At 35.3% G+C, this 24,254-nt stretch overlaps 1 protein-coding gene across 1 annotated transcript; it reads left to right on the top strand.

Moving 5' to 3' along the window:
* The first annotated feature begins 2 nt into the window (after positions 1 to 2).
* On the top strand, positions 3 to 21,098 carry LOC123540209 (ER membrane protein complex subunit 2-like). The gene is made up of 10 exons (XM_045325040.2): positions 3 to 80; positions 4,013 to 4,126; positions 6,470 to 6,534; positions 7,807 to 7,892; positions 10,487 to 10,544; positions 11,700 to 11,785; positions 14,405 to 14,546; positions 15,529 to 15,639; positions 17,921 to 18,025; positions 18,818 to 21,098. The coding sequence occupies exons 1-10, from the start codon at positions 56 to 58 to the stop codon at positions 18,908 to 18,910; spliced, it is 885 nt and encodes a 294-aa protein (XP_045180975.2). The 5' UTR covers positions 3 to 55; the 3' UTR covers positions 18,911 to 21,098.
* Positions 21,099 to 24,254: the final 3,156 nt, after the last annotated feature.

Below are 24,254 nucleotides of genomic sequence, written 5' to 3'. Positions count from 1 at the left end.
GCATGCGTTACAAAATCTCGCTTCATACCGTTTCCGGCGTTATTTCGGCACGATAATGTCACGGCAAATAAATTGGGAAGGTAATTTCGATATTTTTGACACTTTACATCTTAAAATAGAATCTTATACTGCATAGTGTACTTTAAACTAAACGTCTGATCTCTTTCATACCAAAAATGTGTTCAATTCATTATACATAGCTGAAAAACATGTTAAATTCTTAGTAAACAATAGATTCGTACCCAAAACTGTTCGTAATGTAACAACGTATCAAGCTTTTATTGGGAAAGACTTAAACTGAACATCCTTACAGCTGATTTGTATGAGTTAAACTTAGCCATACAAGTTTGGCAGGTAAATGATGATAGACACAGTTAAGTCCAACTAATATGACCTGATCTTAAGAAATAATTTTGAGATATTTTTGTCATAATATGGGCAATATCCCCACTGGCGGCAAACACTTGAAAGACCAATATAGTGGAAGCAGTTTCCGATAAAATTTTCATCGCTGCCGATGCTTTACATGCTATAGGTTTAAATGTGGATTATATCACGAATTGGCCTTAAATTCAAATAAAACTTACATGTATCAAAAGGGAATTCAATTCCCCATTGATTTATATAAATGTAAAGATTGTCAAATGATATCCAAAATTGCAAATGTTTTGTATGTACTGCACATGATTAACATATACCATGTATACACACGGATATGCATATTAAATGATAAAACCAATAACTTTACATGACTGTGTAAGTGTAGTTGTGATTTATCATCCATTATTTTGGTCCTTCAAAGTTTTGATGTTTAGAATGCCCATCACAAATATAAAAGGTTCTGAACGTCAAAAATTATTTTGACTAAGGCCCAGTTATGAAATTGGGTGCTGATTTCCACTTCATACCTGAAGCAGTTGTGGGATAGCAAAGTTCAGGGTTTTCTTTTAGGAATTATGGCATTTACAGAGGTTGCGAAAGCCGTCGAACCGTCGGACATTTCCGGTAAATTTTGATCCGGTCCTGCATGATATATCAAGTTCACAAGACCGAGTGTCCGATAAAAATTGCAGGTCAATATGATAAAATAAGAAGAAAGTCCTCCACGATTTCGTGAAAGTTCGACTTTCATCATTAAATTGTAAAATGGAATCCCGAGAAATTGATCTGATGTCAAACTATATTTTAGTAAGCGCCTATTTCATTGGTACTTAAAGTAGAAACATTGGAAACTCCTCACGACGTCACGACAATTCTAAGAACGCGCGTTATCATTGGATGCGTACTAATCGTGGATGGTACTCGATTTATGTACGCGGGAACCAGACGGGAATTTCCAGAAATTCTCTTTATGTCAACATCAACGTGATTCGGTGCAAACAATAGACTTGTGGGGTAAAAAACAGCGATGATATAGCAAATGAATATGAATAAAATCTGTAAAATTACTAAAAGATCCTTTGGAAGCAAAGAATGCAACCAAGAAGAATAACAAAAGACTCGTTGACCGAGTCTGTTCGCGAGAGGTAATGAAATGTGCAACATCTCTCACGCCCCCTAGCAACGGCTTAAGGGGGACTCTAGATCTATTGCACATATGTTGAATGGACTCCATGGTTCCAAAGTACCAGAAAATATAACAACACTGAATCCAAGTATACAGGGAGATTTTTTACAGCCTGAAAACTTAATGTCTGAAATCTGTTTCAATTAATATGACGTGGAAATAAACTTAAAGGATGTAATTTGTGTAATGCTGCCTATATAGACTATGTATAATACCAGTTTTAAAGATCAGATTTATTAAAAAGTCTGGTAAAATATTATCCGGTCCTGTAAAAAATTCATGTTTACCAGACCGACTGTCCTGTGAATTTTTAGGGTCTTTCGTGAACACTGCATTTAGTCCAGTTTTCACTCTAGATATTGTTTTAGAGGTCATCACCTGAAATATAAGTTTGCAGTGATATTTAGTTTTAAAACACTTTCTGAATGCTAGTTAGCGTTTCCTGCAGGCTTTTTAACATGGTGCAGCGTCATGCCCCGTTTGAAGTGCTGCCATGCTGTCCTTAAAAACACAGGTCACGACAGTGTCCCAGGATCCCAATTACCCCAAATTCTAGCGACCGACACATTATTCAAACTCAAAGATTGGTGTTCCTCCAGTCCAGGATACCTATTTTCAGTAACAACAATGTACCTTTTCAATGTAGACTAAATCTTACTGACAACGAAAAACAACGGGTTTAATCAGCGATATAGGTACATTAAATTCATCAGTTACATATAGATTTGACCAACTGCCTATTCATTAATATAAAATGACTGTACTAAAATAAATACAGAGCCATACTTAAATTAGGATTACAAGAGACTCTGCAAGTTATCTATAATACATTTAAGTAAAAACTATACAGCTAAAAAAGAATATGAAAGATTCTCAGATGCAACGTGGAAATACTTTGAAAAACAACACCAGTATGTCGCTTTGACGAATGTCCTTTCTATGCCAAATAAAACTTGCACAAAAGCTGGTCTTTTTCCGAGGAAGCACCATGCACATTTAGAGTCTGCAGGGAACACTACTAGTACTATTGCTATCAAATTTGATCAAAGGTCATAGCCACAACATACATAATTCATAACTTTATCATGACATCAGGGGCTCTAAATGACCAATCAGACAGCTGTATTTTCAAGTACCTGCCAGTTTCCACTTTGGTGAAATGGAGTTTTTTTTACAATGAACATATAGTGACTTCAGACATAAATATTACACTATTTCAGAAATCAAGTTAAGATTTTTGACTGCACATGCCCCTGGCAGATGTTGCTACATAAGACAAAACTACAAAGTTTCATCAGAAATATTTATATGGGATTAACACGTTGATTTTGGTTTAAAGTTTGAGATTTTACACAGAGACTGAGAGAGTCATAATATATAAAAGATAAGTTAAAATGTAATCATTAAGTGAAATTAGTATTATTCAGCAATGTGTCAGACATGTTAAAATTATACCTTTTCCCCATGTATACACCGGTAATACAGTAAATCATAGTTCATGTATATTGATTGCCAGACCCCTATTGTCCCCTGGCCACTTTCTACATAATAACATTTCTGTTTGCCTCTTGACAGGCAGTCCTTGGTGCATAATGTGTTTTTAGCTCGACTATTCGAAGAATAGTCTAGCTATTCTACTCGCCCTGGCGTCGGCGTCACACCTTGGTTAAGTTTTTGCATGCAAGTACATACAGCCATCAATTAAAGGCATATAGCTTTGAAACTTATTTTTTCTTTTTCTAGGTCAATTACCAACCTCTCTGGGTCAAGTCCCATAACTCTGACATGTATTTTGAGCAAATTATGCCCCCTTTTGGACTTTGAAAATTTTGGTTAAAGTTTTACATGCAAGTTACTATCTCCAAAACTAATGCAAATATTGATTTGAAACTTCACATATGTCTTAAGGGTTATAAAACTAGTTGATAGCAGCAAGTCCGATAACTCTGACTTTCATTTTGGCCAAATTATGCCCCCTTTTGGACTTAGAAAATTCTGGTTAAAGTTTTGCGTGCAAGTACATACAGCTATTTCTAAAAGGCATATAGATTTGAAACTTATTTTTTCTTTTTCTAGATCAATTACCAACCTCACTGGGTCAAGTCCCATAACTCTGGCATGTATTTTGGGCAAATTATGCCCCCTTTTGGACTTTGAAAATTCTGGTTAAAGTTTTACATGCAAGTTTCTATCTTCAAAACTAATGCAGATATTGAATTGAAACTTCACATGTGCCTTCGGGGTTATAAAACTAGTTGATAGCAGCAAGTCCCATAACTGATATGCATTTTGGTCAAATTATTCCCCCTTTTGAACTTAAAACTCCTTTGATATTTAACCTTTTTGAGTAATATTTTCCTGCTTCTGGGACAATATTTCGAATAGTCAAGCTTGCCTGTCTTATGGACAGCTCTTGTTTTAAACAGTTCTTGTTTTTTTATGTAGAGGCCAGAGATGCTTTGAGGAAAATACGCGAGGAGCAAATTAGAGATGGTGCTAGAGTTGTACGACTGTGGAAGCAGGTGTTGGCTAACTGTGCCCATAAATTAGGAGATGAGGGTAAGCTTCTGTAGGGTCAGCAATCGATAATAAGAGTAAAAATATTGATATTTGAAAGTTTGTTTGTGTTGTTTTGGGTGTAGCGCTGTTTTTAAACAGTATCTAGATTATTTAAGACTGGGCGGTTTTACTGTTAACCTAACTTAGTTGTTACTAGTGTTCCTGGATTTTGTAACAGTATTAACCTGCTCTCCACAAGTAACTGCAAACCTCTTCTATCAAAGTGTTAGTGTCAAAGAGAACATATGGCTTTCCTGGGCATTGAACTCAGATACCCAATCTGTATATTTGAGCTTTTCCATTTAGCTGCAGTGGCAGGCTAATATTCACAAGATTAACCTTTAGCCTGCTGCCGACATATGATTCTGCCTTTGTGACCATTGCAGACCAAGATCCGTGCAGGCTGATCATGGTCTACACTGTTCGCTATTCAGTCAGTAAATTTTCGGTGAATACCCCTTTGCATAATAAATGGCGCTGCCCAAATTGAAAGACAGGCCAGTCCATTTTAGAAATTTGGCAGGCTAAAGGTTAATTTTTAGCCAACTATTCAAAGAATAGTCTAGCTATTCTACTCACACTGGCATCGGCTTTGGTTAAAGTTTTACATGCAAGTATATATGATTATCATTTAAAGGCATATAGCTTTGAAACTTATTTTTTTTTTCTTTCTAGGTCAATTACCAACCTCACTGAGTCAAGTCCCATAACTCTGATATGTATTTTAAGCAAATTATGCCCCCTTTTGGACTTAGAAAATCCTGGTTAAAGTTTTACATGCAAGTTACTATCTCCAAAACTAGTGCAGATATTGAATTGAAACTTCACATGTGTCTTTGGGGTTATAAAACTAGTTGATTGCATCAAGTCCCATAACTCTGACCTGTATTTTGGCCAAATTATGCCCCCTTTTGGACGTAAAAATCCTGGTTAAAAGTTTTGCGTGCAAGTACATACAGCTATTACTTAAAGGCATATAGATTTGAAACTTATTTGTTCCTTTTCTAGATCAATTACCGACCTCACTGGGTCTAGTCCCATAACTCTGACATGTATTTTGGGCAAATTATGCCCCTTTTTGGACTTATTGAATTGGTCACTCACCTTTGGTATATTGCAAAAATTGTTACTTTTTATGATTTTTTTTAGAAAACTATAAAGATATGACTTCACAAGTTTCTAATTTTTAGTCGTAAATATTTTTTACCTTTAGTTTGTTAAATCATGATCAGCCTGCACAACTGTGCAGTCTGATCATGATCTGCACTGTTCATCATTCATTCAGTATCTTTTTTGGTATGCACCCTTTTAACAGTTAATGGTACTGTCCAAATTGAAAGATGGACAAGTTCATTATAGAAATTTAGCAGGGTAAGGGTTAAAATGAATTCATAAGATATGTGATTTTTAGCTCGACTATTCGAAGAATAGGGGAGCTATCCTACTCACCCCAGTGTGAGCATAAGCGTGAGCGTCGCACAAATGTTAAAGTTTGTGTACCACCCCACGTATTTTCAAAGTCCGTTGAGATATTGCTTTCATATTTTGCATTTTGTTTACCATCCTGACCCCAGTCTGTAAAAAGATGGAGGCAACTCTATCGAGCATTTTGACTGAATTATGGCCCCTTTTTGACTTGGAATAAATGTTTAAGTTTGCGTACCACCCCAAATATTTTCAAGGTCCATTGAGATATTGCTTTCATATTTTGCATACTTGTTTACCATCATGACCCCAGTCTGTAAAAGGAGGAGGCAACTCTATCGAGCATTTTGACTGAATTATGGCCCCTTTTCGACTTAGAATATGCTTATTGTAATGTTAAAGTTTTACTCTTAGCTTATATTATATACTATCAAGCACTGAGAATAGTCAAGCGCGCTGTCCACTGACAGCTCTTGTTACCTAATTATATTTACTGTTTTTTGACACTTGCTCCTTGACATAAAAATAAGAAAAAATACAGTACAACTTTGTTCACTTGAATTCGACAGGACCATCAAGATTTGTTTGAGTTAATCCATAGCCCAAGCCACAGCACAAAATACATTATATAGGGATCATTCAGCTGGGACCTGGCGATGGGTTTGAGCAAAGAATGGTTTTCAAATTATCCGAGTTTGAAAGAACAGAGTTTGACTGTATTAGAAAAGAGAAAATTGCATATCTGCAGTAGTTTTGGGGGGAGGGGTCAAGTTACTCAGAAAACAGGTATGTTTGTTTGGCCAAATTGGTGTTGAGTATTAGATATTGTAAATATGCTGGAGGAAACAGTAATTTTTAAAAATTTATGTTGCTAATTTAAAAAAATGTACTGTGAATCTATTTTATTTTTCCTTTCAGTCTGGACAGTTCAAGAACAAGTTACTGTTGCAGCTCTGGACTGTCAGAATTTTGATATGGCCAATGTAAGTCTACCAAAACTATTGGAGGGAGTTGTTTAAAGCTGCTCGCCCACAGTTTGAGTGTAATTTTTCAAAATGTTCATTTCCTCCAAGTATGGCAAAAAATGTATATATGATTATGACACTGAAAAATGAAGTTGGTGAAAATAAAAGTTAGATATTGGTAAAAAAGCCAGAAGAATGATAATTTTATGCATTATTTCAGAAGCGTTGCAACGGTTTACTATCTTCTGCACAATATTTTTGGTTATTCATAAGAATATCTTGGAAAAATCTTACGTCAATAAGTTTGTACCACAAGTCACTTTCAGAGTACTCACTTTCTATGGATCTTTAGAGAAATTATTTTTCGCCTAAAATGTGTGGGTAAATCCCTTTAAATTGATACACGTTAAACATGTATAAGTACAGATTGTGCAGTTTTGTGTTCAGTTTCTCCACAGATATGTGGTCTGACAAAAGGTCCCATTCCCAGTGGCAAATATAATTTTTTCCCAGTATATATTATTCAAGAAATTTCTTGTATAGAAATGAAAATTCTTTACGGAAGTGAGACTTCTCATACCTGCATTCATTTGTGGGAAACAACATTTCCTTATAGGAAAAGGCAACATTGCTAAAGTTTTCAGTGTTAAGTTTGAGATTTGCAATATCTATTTTTTGAAATAAGTCCTGAGTTCCATAGACTGGAAAAAAATTACAGGCATATTGTTTCCATAGTAACAAAATTGCAGATTTAAGCACTTTAAATTCACTCAGTAATAAAAGAAAATTTTACTGGAAGCCTTCTGAAGGACAAAAAACTTTTTGAAATTGTCATTATATTGAGATTTAAAAAAAAAACTGTCATATCTTTTTTAAAACTGATGTGATTTTAAAAATCCTTTCAGCGGTGTCATGATACAGGGTTTTCCTTCGCTTTTAATGAAGATAAGCTCAGTGTGAAGGCTCTTAACTAAAGTATTTTACATATGTCTGTTGGATAACAAGATCATAAATCCGATAATATGGCAATAAAATAACAAATAAAATATGCAAATTGTAGATAATTTTATTAGCTTTTTAAACATGTATATATTGTTTTGATTGATTATCATTTGATGATTTTACATGAAAAAGTTTACGACTGGGGTCAGATTTCTGCAGTTTTCCAGTTAATCTGGAGGTTTATCAGTGATAAGCTGGGGTTGCTAATATGTCAGAGAGTCAGACTACAAGGATATGTTTCCACAATGAATTTATAGTATGCGCTTAAATGTTTTTGTGTATTTTCAGGAATGTATTACATCATTAAACAGGAAATTCCCAAATTCAATGAGAGTGAGACGGTTGTTTGGAATGTACTTTGAAGCATTAGGAAGGTGAGTGCCACACAGATAATTTGAGCCGTGCCATGAAAAAACCAAGATAGTGGGTTTGCGACCAGCATGAATCCAGACCAGCCTGTCTGGTCAGGATCCATGCTGTTCGCTAACAGTTTCTCTTATTGCAATAGTCTTTAAAAGCAAACAGCATGGATCCTGACCAGACTGCACAGATGCACAGGCTGGTCTGGATTCATGCTGGTCGCAAACACACTATGTTGGTTTTTTCATGGCATGGCTCAAATTATCTGTGTGGTTTTCTTGTGGCACGGCTCATTTGTAATTCGAATTATGATATAAATTATTGAACCTTAAAGTGTTGAATATGTAATCAAATAAACATTCATTTTGCTCAATATTTGTATTTTTGCAAGAGGAGGCTGATGTATTTACTTTTAAAGACATTGATCAGTATGACCTAAATTTTTAGCTTGACTAAACAAAGTATATGGAGAGTTGGTGTCCGCATCCAGGTTTAATGTATTTTAACTTTACATAACCATTACTCTGGCGGAAATATTCCTGTAATTATGCCCCTTTAACTTTTAATTGATGCATGTTTTAACTGAATGGTTTAGATATCATATGTGTGAAATTTTTTCTAGGGTAGAAAAAGGTTTGGGTCACCCAAAACCCACAATTTTCTTCTCTTATTAGTTGAATTTTTCCTCTCAATTCATATACTGCGTACAAGACTTCAATTGACTTGCAATTATGTGGGGCTATTAATCACTCCATTGACAGCTCTAGTTTCCACAAGTATGCCTTGTTTCTCTGTCCAGCATCGAACTATTTGAGCGCTATGTCTGCTCTGACAGCTATTGTTCTGTTTGTAAAGGGAAAGCATGCAGGGAGCTAACCCTTACAGCAAAGCAAACTCTCGATCTGTGATTTAAACTTTACAAATTAAACACAATGGAAATAGTAAAACACCCTTTAGGTATGTTGTATCCAGGGCCCGCTCTACCATTAGTCATTGTAGCCAATGGCTAATAAAATGCCACTTTGGCCTTGTCCACTCTCTAAGTCAAACAGTTTTCATGCGATCTTCACCAAACTTTCTGACAGTGTTTTTGGGCATAATATCTCGACCAAGTTTGATAACGAGCCGAATGGCCCCAGGCAGTCTTGGATTATGGCCCTTGAATTACTCGAAAGACAGCAAATTTAGCCTTGTCCGCTCTCTAAGTAGAGATAGTACCTAAGTTTTTCAAATCATAGGTTTGAAGTTAAAAAGCTTTGAAATGAAGGCAAGTGTCCATATATTTCTCAAAAAATAGATATATAGACAATATTTTAACCAGAAGTGTAGAGTTATGAGCATTTAATATTTTCATATGAAAGAAAATTTTGTGATCAAGGAAATGAAACTCTTCTTGAACATGGAGAGCAGAAACATCAAAGGGACATAATATAGTGAATATTTTCAGGACTTGAACCAAGGACCTCTCACACCTAAGGCAGACACTTTACCACTTCCCTATAACTGCAGTAGCTAATAGCTATGCAGTTTAAGTGCACCTATTACATTATGTGAACTGGAACAATTTTGTGACAATAACATGCATAATCGGTGAACTCCGGATTATTGGCGTATTTTTTCGCTTTGTTACCTAACGGCAATTTTCGTGTAAAGAAAAAATATAATCTAATGCTGCCATTTAAATCGGTCAAAACTGCCCAAATTTCTCTGACGTGTTGTTTAGAGTATGAACTTACTAACTGGTAGTACCAGTGAAATATAACTCACACTGAATATTTTATATTTGCCCTTTTAGCAGCTGGCGAACGGCAAAGAGGGTGAGCTTTGTCTAAATATAAGCAATTATTTTACCAGTTTTAAGAGGATTTCAACTGATAGGAAATTGCAGTTACCAACTAAATACCTTTCTGCAACACATGGAGTCATTCGCATTCTATGTCAGTCAGTATTATGACTGAGATCGACTGCCATTCATTCATTCCAAAGATTCATAGACAGAGTCCATTGTTTACGTTTTTTAATCGTAACCGGTGCACTTGTAAAAACCACTTTATTTTGAAAAATCGAAATATTCGAATAGCTATGGTACGGTCTCTACTCTAAGTCTAACAGTTTCATCCGATCTTCACCAAACTTGCTGACAATGTTTGTGGGCATAATATCTCGTCAAAGTTTGATAACCAGTCAAATCGCCCCAGGCACTCCTGGATTATGGGCCTTGAATTATTTAAAAAATACTGAATTTAGCCTTGTCCGGTCTCTTAAGTCAAACAGTTTTCATCCAATCTTCACCAAACTTGCCGACAGTGTTTATGGGCATAATATCTCGACCAAGTTTGATAACAAGCCGAATCGGCCCAGGCGGTCTTGGATTATGCCCATTGTATTAGGCCAAGTTTGATGATGGGCGTATTTTGTGACAGTCTGGCACTCTTTTTGAACATTAATTAAACAGGAATTTCACTAATATTGTTGGTTAGGATTTAATTTTGTGGTTTTAAACAACTATAAAATCTGCATATAAGTATCTGGTGAAAATTAATGATTTCACAGAATCACAGTAGATCATGAATACTAGTAAATGTGAATAATCTTGTGATCTCTTCAGGTATGAGAAAGCAACTGAACAGTATGAGAAAATTCTGGAAGAAGACAGTACTAATATGGTAAGTTTTCTTATTGCCTCAAATTCTTCAGCCTTGTTCTTTCATCTTTGGCTACAGTTAGAGAATGGTTATGGTTCTTGGCATAGAATCACTTACCTCTCTCAGATGTTGGTTCAAAAGCTTGCTCGAGGTGTAGAATTCTGAATGTTAGGAAGCCATCCAATTAACTTACAAACAGCGATTCTGCTCGGGTGCTAGTTTATGCCTGAAATAATGCGCATGGGGCAACTGGGGTCTTCCTCTACCATCTAAAGCTGGAAAAGTGTGGTTCAAAACCAACCAATTATCATTCAGCTCATACAGTACATGTATAATAGACAGAGCAAAAATATTGCATTCAGTGGGTCAAAAGTTGCAAATTCTAGTAAGCATTTTGTCATGATGATTTACTTGGAAAAAAATCTAGGGTTATGTCCGTATCTCATTGGTGTGAGCACGTTGTCTGCTACTCGAGTTACCTAATTTAACCTTCAGCCTTCTGGCAGCAAGTGATTCTGCCTTTGCGACCAGTGCAGACCATGATCAGCCTGCACATTCGTGCAGGCTGATCATGGTCTGCACTGTTCGGTATTCAGCCAGTAAATTTTCAGTGAACACCCCTTCGAATAATAAATGGTACTGCCCAGATTTGATGGACCAGTTCATTATAGAAATTTAGCAGGGTAAGGGTTAAGGTGGTGGACCTGTAATGAAAAACTTGCAAATTAAGTTTCTCCATATTTTGGCGTTTTCCAGTTTTTACGGAAAGTTATGTGCGCATTGAGCTACAGTACTGAATTTCCAAAACGAGGATATGTTTCAATGCGGAAATTGCCAGATGGAATTACAGGTCTACTTCCTTAAGCTAGCCGGCCCGCTTAGCTCAGTAGATAGAGTGTTGGTCTACGGATCACAGGGTCACGAGTTTGATCCTTAGGCGGGGCGTATGTTCTCCGTGACTATTTGATAAAGGACATTGTGTCTGAAATCATTAGTCCTCCACCTCTGATTCATGTGGGAAAGCTGGCAGTTACCTAAGGGGAACAGGTTTGTACTGGTACAGAATCCAGGAACACTGGTTAGGTTAACTGCCCGCTGTTACATGACTGAAATACTGTTGAAAAATGGCGTTAAACCCAAAACAAACAAACTACCTTAAGCTGTTTATCTTTTCAGTTTGCCAGAAAGCGACAAATTGCCATATTGAAAGAGAAGAATGATGTTTTAGGTGCAATAGAATCTCTCAATAAATATTTAGAAATGTAAGTATAAATAATTGTCATTTACTTTGAAGTTTAATTTTTTTTCCTGTTTATTAGAAACAGTGCAAGGGAGGTAACTGATGTCTCTTTATTGAAGGAAAACCCTGCTTAATGCAAAGTAAAAAGAAAGTAACTGAAAAGTCTTTTTAAAAAGTCGAAATAGTTCTATTAAAATAATTACAAGTGTATGCATTTCAGTTCATTTAGTTCATTCAATTTTATAAGAATCATCCACTGATGGTAGTTGTCAGAACAATGACTGTTTCAGTGTTGCACCACAATGGTCTCATGGGTAATGTCTGAAACTAGCAAAACAACTGAAGCAGCAGAGCTCAGAAAAGCTCCACCTCTTAGGCCATTGTGGGAAAGGTCAGTCATTTTGACCACAGAAAAGACCCATCTCTGAGGCAATGTCCGAAGAACACAGCCATCATCAAGCATTGTGACTTCCGAAAAGCTTAGCCTCAATGTAATGCATAGTAATTGAAATTTTGATATTGGTCTCTAAATTAAAAAATTGTAAAGGAAACTTTATTGTTAAAAACTAAACAAAAATATAAACAAAAAATATGCAAGCATGACCTAGCCTGACAGATTTAGATGCTGTTTTGGTAAATTCAAAACTAGTTTTCAAACTAGACTTCAAATAAGCAATATTGATAGTTTCCAAACAATTTATCCTTCACTGTTTCCATACTGGTCAATGGAATGGTAGACTATATTTTATCTGCAATGACCTACTAGCAATGATTTTACAGGTAAATTTAATATGGTTATAAGTTTTGAGAATATGCCCCATTCACAAAAATTCACAAAATTTACAGGTATTTCCATGGCACAAAATTACCCATTCACACAAAAGAACAAACTTACCCACTACACAACTTATCAAGTGGATAGAGACTTCATTTTAGAGTTCTTGAGTAACTTGGTTCTGATGTAAAATGGTGCTCTACCAGATTCATACAGCCAGTCAGTATTAAAATTTTGTCTGTTTATGACAGCTTTTGATGCGTGGATGGAGTTATGTGTCCTGTATTTACTGTGTTTCAGGTTTATGACGGATATTGATACGTGGATGGAGTTATGTGACCTGTATTTACTGTGTTTCAGGTTTACGACAGATTTTGACGCGTGGATGGAGTTATGTGACCTGTATTTACTGTGTTTCAGGTTTATGACAGATTTTGATGTGCGGATGGAGTTATGTGACCTATATTTCTGTGTTTCAGGTTTATGACAGATTTTGATATGTGGATGGAGTTATGTGACCTATATTTCTGTGTTTCAGGTTTATGACAGATTTTGATATGTGGATGGAGTTATGTGACCTGTATTTACTGTGTTTCAGGTTTATGACAGATTTTGACGCGTTGATGGAGTAATGTGACCTGTATTTACTGTGTTTCAGGTTTATGACAGATTTTGACGCGTGGATGGAGTTATGTGACCTGTATTTACTGTGTTTCAGGTTTATGAAAGATTTTGACGCGTTGATGGAGTAATGTGACCTGTATTTACTGTGTTTCAGGTTTATGACAGATTTTGACGTGTAGATAGAGTTATGTGACCTAAATTTACTGTGTTTTTGGTTTATGACAGATTTTGACAAGTGGATGGAGTTATGTGACCTATATTTACTGTGTTTCAGGTTTATGACAGATTTTGACGCGTTGATGGAGTAATGTGACCTGTATTTACTGTGTTTCAGGTTTATGACAGATTTTGACGCGTGGATGGAGTTATGTGACCTAAATTTACTATGTTTTAGGTTTATGACAGATTTTGACGTGTGGATCGAGTTATGTGACCTGTATTTACTGTGTTTCAGGTTTATGACAGATTTTGACGCGTTGATGGAGTAATGTGACCTGTATTTACTGTGTTTCAGGTTTATGACAGATTTTGACGCGTGGATGGAGTTATGTGACCTGTATTTACTGTGTTTCAGGTTTATGAAAGATTTTGACGCGTTGATGGAGTAATGTGACCTGTATTTACTGTGTTTCAGGTTTATGACAGATTTTGACGTGTGGATGGAGTTATGTGACCTAAATTTACTGTGTTTTAGGTTTATGACAGATTTTGACGTGTGGATGGAGTTATGTGACCTGTATTTACTGTGTTTCAGGTTTATGACAGATTTTGACGCGTTGATGGAGTAATGTGACCTGTATTTACTGTGTTTCAGGTTTATGACAGATTTTGACGCGTGGATGGAGTTATGTGACCTAAATTTACTATGTTTTAGGTTTATGACAGATTTTGACGTGTGGATCGAGTTATGTGACCTGTATTTACTGTGTTTCAGGTTTATGACAGATTTTGACGCGTTGATGGAGTAATGTGACCTGTATTTACTGTGTTTCAGGTTTATGACAGATTTTGACGAGTGGATGGAGTTATGTGACCTATATTTACTGTGTTTCAGGTTTTTCAGGTATATGACAGACTTTGATGCGTGGATGGAGTTTTGTGACCTATATTTACTGTGTTTCAGGTTTATGACAGATATTGATGCATGGATGGAGTTATGTTACCTATATTTACTGTGTTTCAGTTTATGACAGATTTTGATGCGTGGATGGAGTTATGTGACCTATATTTACTGTGTTTCAGGTTTATGACAGATTTTGATGCGTGGATGGAGTTATGTGACCTGTATTTACTGTTCCAGGACTATAACAAGGCAGCTTTCTGTATGGAGGAACTCATCATGTCAAATCCACATAACCATCTTTATCATCAAAAATTTGCAGAGGTAAATATTGGTATATTATGAAACTAGTGATATTCATAAGCATTACATTTGAATACCTGGTGGCGGAGTGGTTGGGGTTGAAAAATATATTCTACAATTTATATTTTATTTACCTTCAAAAATAAGTTTAAAGTTTAATCTGTATGAGTTTTCTTGAGATCATATGCTTTGTCAGTCACTTATGAAAACAGGTTGTGGAGCAAACGACTTGCAAAGTTTTAGATGGATTCCATTGAACCTTCTGACATATATGTGATCACCATGAAGTGTTGATATGCTAGACAGTTTTGTTCAGGATCAGTCGTATGGAGCGCCATTGTTATATCTGACAATTTGATATTGCGGAGAATCACTTTCAGTGATAGCTCTAGTTTGGTTTGGTTAGATTTATATAAAGCATATTAGAAATTGATAACAAAAATTAACCAAGTGATTCACCAGTCATCTCATAAACATTCTGTAAAAGCATTAATATTCACGAGGGAATAATTTTCTAGGAATTTGTGGTTGTCAGTCTAAAAATTAACTCCTATCAAACATACAAATTCCCTAAGCATATAATCTTTTCAAGTTGAAATCCACAAATTCATATCCCAACAGTCTCTTTGGCCAAAACAAATGAAATTTGATGCCCACAAAATTAAATGATAATACAAGTATGATGGAAAACATTCTTTCCTGTCCAACCTAAAACATCTGGTCATTAATCCAAAGTAGAAATAAAGCTGTTTGGACATGAAATTTAGTTCCTTGTAAGGCAAACCAAGGGAATAAAAAAATTAGTACAAATTACTAATGGCACCACAGGTTGTCAAGAAAAGGATAGTTTTGTAGGGAAATAACGCAGTTGGAGAATATTTAACTGAAATCCTGCACAAATAAGCAATGCATCTATTGCAAAGTATAGCTTTGGAAAAAAATTCGGAATGTATCATTGTGTTTGCAATTTGCAGGATAATTTGATCAATATTTCCTATTTCAGATTAAATACACACAAGGTGGGTCAGAGAACCTGGAGACTGCCAGATCTTATTTTGCTCAGGCGTGTAAATTGAACCCAAATAACATGCGAGCGCAGTTTGGTCTGCTTTTGGTAAGAAGTTATCATTTTTAGCTTGACTATTCAAAGAATAGTCTAGCTATTCTACTTACCCTGGCGTCGGCGTCGGCGTCACACCTTGGTTAAAGTTTTGCATGCAAGTACATACAGCTATCATTTAAAGGCATATACTGTAAAATCATTTAATTTCGTGGGCATGAAATTTCGTGGTTTTGGTCAAAACGTCAATTTCGTGAGGATATGAATTCGTGGATTTCAACTTTTCAACATAAAATTAATGGGAATTTTACTTGATCGTTGGGATTAAATTTTGTTGATTGACTCAACCACGAAATCCACGAAAATTAGTCCCCCACGAATATTAATGATTTCACAGTAGCTTTGAAACTTACTTTTTCTTTTTCTAGTTCAATTACCAACCTCACTGGGCCAAGTTCCATAACTCTGACTTGTATTTTGAGCAAATTATGCCCCCTTTTGGACTTAGAAAATCCTGGTTAAAGTTTTACATGCAAGTTACTATCTCCAAAACTAATGCAGATATTGAATTGAAACTTCACATGTGTCTTCGGGGTTATAAAACTAATTGATAGCATCAAGTCCCATAACTCTGACCTGCATTTTAGCCAGTTATGCCCCCTTTTTGGACTTAGGAAATCCTGGTTAAAGTTTTGCGTGCAAGTACATACAGCTATTACTAAAAGGCATATAGATTTGAAACTTATTTTTTCATTTTCTAGATCAATTACCAATCTCACTGGGTCAAGTCCTATAACTCTAACATGTATTTTGGGCAAATTATGCCCCTTTTTGGACTTAAAAAATTCTGGTTAAAGTTTTACATGCAAGTTACTACCTCCAAAACTAATGCAGATATTGAATTGAAACTTCACATGTGTCTTTGGAGTTATAAAACTAGTTGATAGCATCAAGTCCCATAACTCTGACCTGCATTTTGGCCAAATTATGCCCCCTTTGGACTTAGAAAATCCTGGTTAAATTTTAAGTTTTGCATACAAGTACATACAGCTATTACTTAAAGGCATATAGATTTGAAACTTATTTTTTCATTTTCTAGACCAATTACCAACCTCACTGGGTCAAGTCCTATAACTCTGACATGTATTTTGGGCAAATTATGCCCCTTTTTGGACTTACAAAATTCTGGTTAAAGTATTACATGCAAGTTACTATCTCCATTACTAATGCAGATATTGAATTGAAACTTCACATGTGCCTTCGGGGTTATAAAACTAGTTGTTAGCATCAAGTCTTATAACTCTGATATGCATTTTGGTTAAATAATGTCCCCTTTTGAACTTAAAACTCTTCTGATATTTTAACATTTTGGGTAATATTTTCCTGCTTCTGGGACAATATTTCGAATAGTCAAGCTTGGCTGTCTTACGGACAGCTCTTGTTTATTATATACCTATAAAAATTGTGTCAAAATAGAGCTTGTTTTTGCAAGTAAATATGAACATGCAGAAAAAAATTCAATAATGTACCTTTTGTAATGTATGTTTGTCAGACCTACTTTCATTTAATATACATGACCTCACACAGTTGTATGAATAAATTATTAAAGATTTCTTTCGATAACAAAACAACAAACGAAAATATTAAGGTGTATAATAAAGGGGTCAGAACAACAGATTTTGTAGATTTTGCAAGGATGGATCACACTGGTTGCTTGCGCATCTCATGAGATTCGATGTGGCAAAACCTACTCAAGCTAAATACAGCATCCCTACTGTTATAATAGCCCTGTTATAATTCAATTGCAGGATTATACCTGTATACATTTTTGCTATGAATGGCAAAAGTATCAATACCAAAAATATCAGAAAGAATTACAAGTTGCTGTTATCCAGTGTATCCATTTGCTACTAGATTGACATATTTCATATGAATTATCACTTGAGCAAGTAACGGCAAAAAGTAGCAAGCGATGATCAGATCTTGAGACTAGTGATTATTAATTTTATTCAGTTTGTTTGAAGAATTTTTAAGCATGTCTTTGAGCAGTGATACACATTTACCTAGAAGGACACAGCTGACTTGCATGCCCCGGCTCACTCGAGCAGTGCATGTAGTCCATGCATATGATACTCTGTAATTTCTTGAACCCTTGTAGCTTCAGTATTTCACTCATCACCTGGCAACCTTCAGCAATTTAAATTCGAATGTTATAGATCTATATTTATCTTTGCTAGATATTGAATGCAATGTTATGCAGACAAGTTCAGACTTTGGGTTTTTATTTGTGCTCACATTTTTGCCTTTGCTTATTTTCAAATCTAAATATTTTCAGACGGCCAGTAACCTAGCAACAGGGCATTCTAAAAACCAGAAAGAGAAGAATAGTAACAGTAAATATGCTGTTTGGGCTGCAGAACAAATCATAGATAAATACCAGGTAAGAGGAGGGGCCTCCGTGGCCGAGCTATTAAGGTTGCTGACTTCAAATCACTTGCCCTTCACCGATGTGGGTTCGAACCTCACTTGAGGTGTAGAACTCTTCATGTGAGGAAGGCTTCCAGCTGGCTTACAGAGGGTCAGTGGTTCTACATAGATGCCTGTTCGTAATGAACTAATGCCTAGAGGGGAATCCGGGGTCTTTCTCAAACATCAAAAGCTAGAAAGCCACCATATGACCTGTAATTTTGCGGTTGTGACCTTAAACCCAATTAAAACAAAAACATTTATATGGAGTTTAATATAAAAAAAAATATCAGTCTTTTTTTTTAATGCTGAGCTAATAAGTGTTAATGTTCTATTCAAATATATCTGTTTTAATATTTAGAATTTGCTGCAGGGCCTCACGCTGGTTAAGGTTGCTGACTGCAAATCACTTGTACTTAAACTCTGGGTTGAAGCCCTGCTTGGGTCACATGTGAGGAGACATCCTGCATGATTGCACAAGATTGATGCTTCTGAGTTTGTGCCTTTTAAAAGTTTATTGTGTATAGGCCCTCTGCTATTTAAGCTGGAAAGTTGCAGTTGACCTAAATTATGTTGATGTGACTTAAAACCAAACAAAGTAAGAAAAAAGCATCAAAACATTGACTTGGATCAGATTTTAACCTACTACCAGACTATCGGGTCTGATGCTATATTTAACCACTATAAACATGGAGTCGGTGTCTTTTTTACTGAACTGTAGAATAACATTATACCAACTATGAATTTTATTCCCTTAACATTTCAGACCACACAGACAGAGGAACAGCTTAAAGATACAAAAGTTTTGGACTTGATAAAAAAGATGCAAGAAAATTTAGTACCCCAGTCAGAAACTTGATGCCAACTTTTACACCATCTAGGATCATAATTTTTAGCTATTGTGTTCATTGCAAAAGTGCAGGTGCATTTAGAGTACATACAGAAGATGGATTCCTATTTATATATGCATATTGTGAAATCATTCAATTTAATTAGCATAAAGTTTCATTGTTTCAACCACAACTGCCTTCAGCAGCCCCTTTATGTCATTCTCTTGGAAGGCTGCTTAACCTTTAGCTTGCTATGTTTCTAAAGTGGACTGGTCCATCATTCAATTTGGGCAATACCATTTATTTATTGAAGGGTTGTTCATTGAAAATTTACTGACTGAATTGCGAAAAGTGCAGACCATGATCAACCTGCACGGATGTGCCCCGCCAGCAGGCTAAAGGTCAATGCAGGTTTGATAGTGAATCAGTCCAGAATTTATGTGAACAGGAAAGAAGGATTAAAATCATGAAGTGTTTCCAAAGAATAAGTTGCAGTGTATGTATGCTTGGATTGGAGTAGATGCAAAAAATGAGAGATTTCTTTAAGAAGAGATGTTATATTGTGTTCATTCTTTTAAGTCTTTGTATATACATTTATGTTGCTGTTTTGGTGTTTTTGATTTTATAAATCAATAGGTAATAAAACAGAATGTTAGAGAAACATTTACTTATATAAAGTTAATACTGGCCTTTGTGTTGTCTTCAAAAAAAAAAAAAAGTAGGAAAAACTTGAAATTAACATTTCTGAAATAAGATTACTGAAAGGTAATTAAAGTGGTTGTCTTGAATAAGTGTTTCACAAGCTTACTTGGTGAAAGGTATAGAATACTGTGAAGTTGTTAATTTTTGGAGGGGACTAATTTTCGTGATTGAGTTAATAGGGGAAATTCAGTCTAAACAAATCAGTAAAATTTCCACTTCTTTTATAAACAAGGGTCAAAATTCATGAATTTAGATTTCCACAAAATAGATGTTTTTGCCAAGACCACTTAATTCCATACTCACAATAGCAACCTGCTGATGAGCCAATAATACCATTAAAATTAACAGTAAAAACCATAAGTGGTTGGTTTATATTTGAGTCACGTCATGAGAAAACCAACATAAGTGTGTTTGCGACCAGCATGGATCCAGACCAGCCTGCGCATCCGCGCAGTCTGGTCAGGATCCATGCTGTTCGCTTTCAAAGCCTATTGCAATTAGAGAAACTGTCAGCAAACAGCATGAATCCTTGCCAGACTGCGCGGATGAGCAGGCTGATCTGGATCCATGCTTGTCGCAAAACCACTATAATGTTGGTTTTCTTATGGCGTGGCTCATATATAACTAAAGCTAATTGAATAGGCTTTAATTTCATATAAATTTCATGGAATTCAAGAAATTAATAGTATGATTAATTTTTTATTAAATCTGATTTATGAGTGCAATAAACGGTCATGATCGGTAAGCATGATCGCAGACGTGGTTCCAGAGGGGTTATTGCATTGATATGCAAATGCGATATATTGCTTAATTATGAATATTAATGAAGTAATATTATACGATCAGAAATAAAGAAAGGGCATTTAAAAGGTGGTAATGCCTTTTCTTGTACTCCCAATAAATGGCTGCGTTACAATTCCACAAAGTTCATGTCAATTGAATAATTGCCAAAAAACTACCATGTAAATATTTTAGGCATTTATATAAATAATTAGATAAATTTTTAAGCTTTACCAAATTCATTAAAATCGACCTACCTGGTATGTCTTTACTCTCGCATCTTGATTTAAAAATACAAAGCAGTGCTTTTCAAGCACATGACGAGCAGATGAAAAGTCGCCCTTATTGATGTCCAAAATGGCTGAAATTTATGATGTTAAAATTTAATACAAAACTTATCAAGATTCGCAAGGATCAATTTTTGCTAGATGTAGGTCCTCGCGAATGTAGCGAAAATGAAACTCTCGCGAAAATTTCTGCTTTTACAGGATAGAACTTTATGCTATCTTAAGTCCAGACAGATTACGTCACAGCAGATTTTGCTGTATAATACCAGAAAGACAAAAAATTTATTTCTCTTTCATCATTTTGCATTAGGCAGAGTTTGTGGTAATGTGTTCAATGTAAAATTAAGATAAACCTTTTAAGATGTTGACTTGTATTTTTCCATTTATCATTTGTAAACAGACTTTTACCATATTTATTATATGTAATAAATTTGAAGCATGAAATAATGATGGTTGTTCCGTCTTCTTTGATATAAGGTGTAAAAAAAATTGTTTGTTTCCGATATCCCGACCTACCATGAATTTTTGGCCCGACCCTAAATGTTTTTATGGCCTTGGAGAATTTTTTTTTTCAACTTTTTAACAAAAAGTTGTAAAACTGCACTTTGCTTCAGACATGGTAAGTGAAGATAGAAAACTTACTGATGCTCTCAAGGCATAACTCCCTTATTTGTATTCATTTTTTGATGCAAAAATAATTTCCAAAAAGTCACTTAATAAAAAAAAATCTGACCTACCTACCCTAATTTTTTTTAGCATGTTACCGGAAACAGAATTTTTTTTAGGCCTAATGGTTATCATGATTGATTTATTCTGCCTCAAAACTTATCAATCTCCTTTCCCACTGCTGTTCCCTTACAGTACAGAGACCTCTGCCGTCGCAAACGTTTTATCAAAATTTGATGTGTTTCATGAGTTATTGAAATTTTAAGCGGTATAATGCTAATATGGATGATAAAATAAAAAAAATAAAATCAAAAATATGAAAACAATACTTTAATATCTATTTAATGGGCTTGTTATTTTCATGGTCATATGGTATTTGATGGCAGTGATTAATGTAAAATTTGATTTTTTCTGTACAGTATTTGAATTCCTATGAATTATCCAGAAGAGATACTAATTTAGCTTCGAAAAATGTAGATGGAAGGAAAAGCCAAATCTTGTTTTGGAAGTTGCCCTTTAACAAATGCAAACATTTAAAACTATATGTTAGATATTCCCTATTTGACCTTGGATCCCACCAAGTGGCATTGTCCTAAAACCAACACAACTTAAAGATGTATTTAGCATGTTTTGACATTTGTGAAAAACCTTCCATAAGGTACAGAGCCGACATGAAATGATGTTTATCTGACATCACATCACATAACGACCTTGACCTTGAACACACAGGACCAAAAGTTGTGTTCTGCCCATGGTTTACTTTTGTGGCAAGTTGAAACTCTTTCCAGAAGATAAAAAGTTTCTGAACAAACTCAAAATAACACCTCTGACATTTGAGCTCACCCTGCAACATTTATCTTGAACCAACATGATCTACATTTTATCACATGGCTCACATTTGTGAAAATACTAGATATGGAGTGGATATGAAATAATCCCGTTTAAACTCAACTATTCAAAGAATAGGAGAGCTATCCTACTTGCCCCGGCGTCGGCGTGAGCGTCGCACAAATAAAGTTTGCGTACCACCCCAAATATTTTCAAAAGTCCATTGAGATATTGCTTTCATATTTTGCATACTTGTTTACCATATTGACCCCAGTCTGTAAAAAGGAGGAGGCAACTCTATCAAGCATTTTGACCGCATTATGGCCCCTTTTCGACTTAGAATAAATGTTAAAGTTTGCGTACCACCCCAAATGTTTTCAAAGTCCATTGAGATATTGCTTTCATATTTTGCATACTTGTTTACCATCATGACCCAAGTCTGTAAAAAGGAGGAGGCAACTCTATCAAGCATTTTGGCTGAATTATGGCCCCTTTTCGACTTAGAATATGCTTATTGTAACGTTAAAGTTTTACTCATTGCTTATATACTATCAAGCACTGAAATTAGTTGAGCTCGCTGTCCACTGACAGCTCTTGTTATACAACTGTTTGAAAAACGGGATGTATTATGGGAACGCCCTTGGCACGCATGCAGCCAACGTCTACAAACTTCTGAGTATTTCTTCATGCATAGAGGGATTTTGATGTAACCTGGCACAAATGTTCACTATCATGAGACGGAGTGTCCAGTGCAAAAACTAGGTCTAAGATCAAATTCAAGAATGACTTCCAGAGCATTTCTTCTTCATGCATGGAGGGATTTTGATGTAACCTTGCACAAATGTTTACCACCATAAGACTGAGTGCAGTGCACAATAACCAGGTCCCTATGTCGAAGGTCAAAGTCACTTAGAGGTCAAAGAACAGATACAAGAATGACAACTTTGTCTGCAGCATTTCTTCTTCATGCATGGAGGGATTTTTATGTAACTTGGCACAAATGTTCACCACCGTGAAACAGAGTGTCATGTGCAAGAACCAGATCCCTAGGTCTAAGCTTAGGTAAAAGGTCAAATATCAGAATGAAATTTCCTTGTATGGCCTTTTAATGGGTTGATGAATGCTTCTACCTATTGTCACCAAACTTTATATGCAGGTCACCCATGACACTAAATATAGGTCAAGGTCTTGACAGGCGTATTTTTTTTACTATGGCACCCTTGTTGACCTATGATCTAAATATGAGATCTTGATCCTAAATGCAAATGACCATTCTCATCATAATTGACATTTGAGGCAAGTTATTTGAAAATCCTTATCAACTTTGTGGTTCTGTCATCAGAATTATCTCCCCCACTACTGGTCTGTAGCTACTGGCGTTTGACTTTGGACCTTATATTGGAAGCAACAGCTGCACTTTTCCAGTCTGGGTTATGTATAGTACAAATGTATTGAAACACTTCAGTTTTGAATGAAAAAAAGAAACGTGTACAAAAAACTTAGTCTCATGTGTTTCCATAACATAATAATCAGTAAGTAACAAAATTTTGAAGCCTTTTTAAGAAATATAGCAACAATTTTCGGTTTTTTTTTTTTTTTTTTTTTTTTTTTTTTTTTTTTTTTTTTTTTTTTTTTGCTTATATGTTCTGGAGGTCAGTGCCCATAAGTGGTAAGACACAAACGTAAAAGAGCTGTAAGTAAAAACATTACGTTTAATACAAAGTTTAAATAAAATTACCAAAGAATGGTCTGCACAACGTTTTTAAATTATTCAATACCAACAGTTTAAATGATCTTTTAAAACACATAAGATAAGATAAGATAAATTTTATTTTGAGTCGGCAAGACAAGTAACAATACAACATAAGCACTCTAGGTGCTTTTGAACCGACTATATGTTAACAAATTTATAAGGAACAAAAGTAAAACAAGCTGTAAAAGAAGGACATGGTTAAAAAAAAACAAAACATATGAACATTTAAATAATTATTGTTGCAAATTAACCTTAAAATTACATCTAGCACAAAGACAGAAACATTATAATAGCATTGCACAATCAAGGAGATCTGGTATATAAAACAAACCATACATATTAGCACATGGAAAGAAA

This window comes from Mercenaria mercenaria, chromosome 16 (genome assembly GCF_021730395.1).
Source record: "Mercenaria mercenaria strain notata chromosome 16, MADL_Memer_1, whole genome shotgun sequence".
Taxonomy (NCBI): domain Eukaryota; kingdom Metazoa; phylum Mollusca; class Bivalvia; order Venerida; family Veneridae; genus Mercenaria; species Mercenaria mercenaria.
The sequence above is the reverse complement of the archived record's forward strand: the minus strand, read 5'-3'. Positions and strand labels throughout refer to the sequence as shown.

Bases quoted from the DNA above. Each gene is read 5' to 3' on its own strand.
- LOC123540209 (XM_045325040.2), top strand. From the start codon at position 56: ATGTCACGGCAAATAAATTGGGAAG. The intron at 10,545-11,699 runs GTAAGTTTTCTT...TTATCTTTTCAG, and splicing joins AAGAAGACAGTACTAATATG to TTTGCCAGAAAGCGACAAAT. The intron at 15,640-17,920 runs GTAAGAAGTTAT...AAATATTTTCAG, and splicing joins CGCAGTTTGGTCTGCTTTTG to ACGGCCAGTAACCTAGCAAC.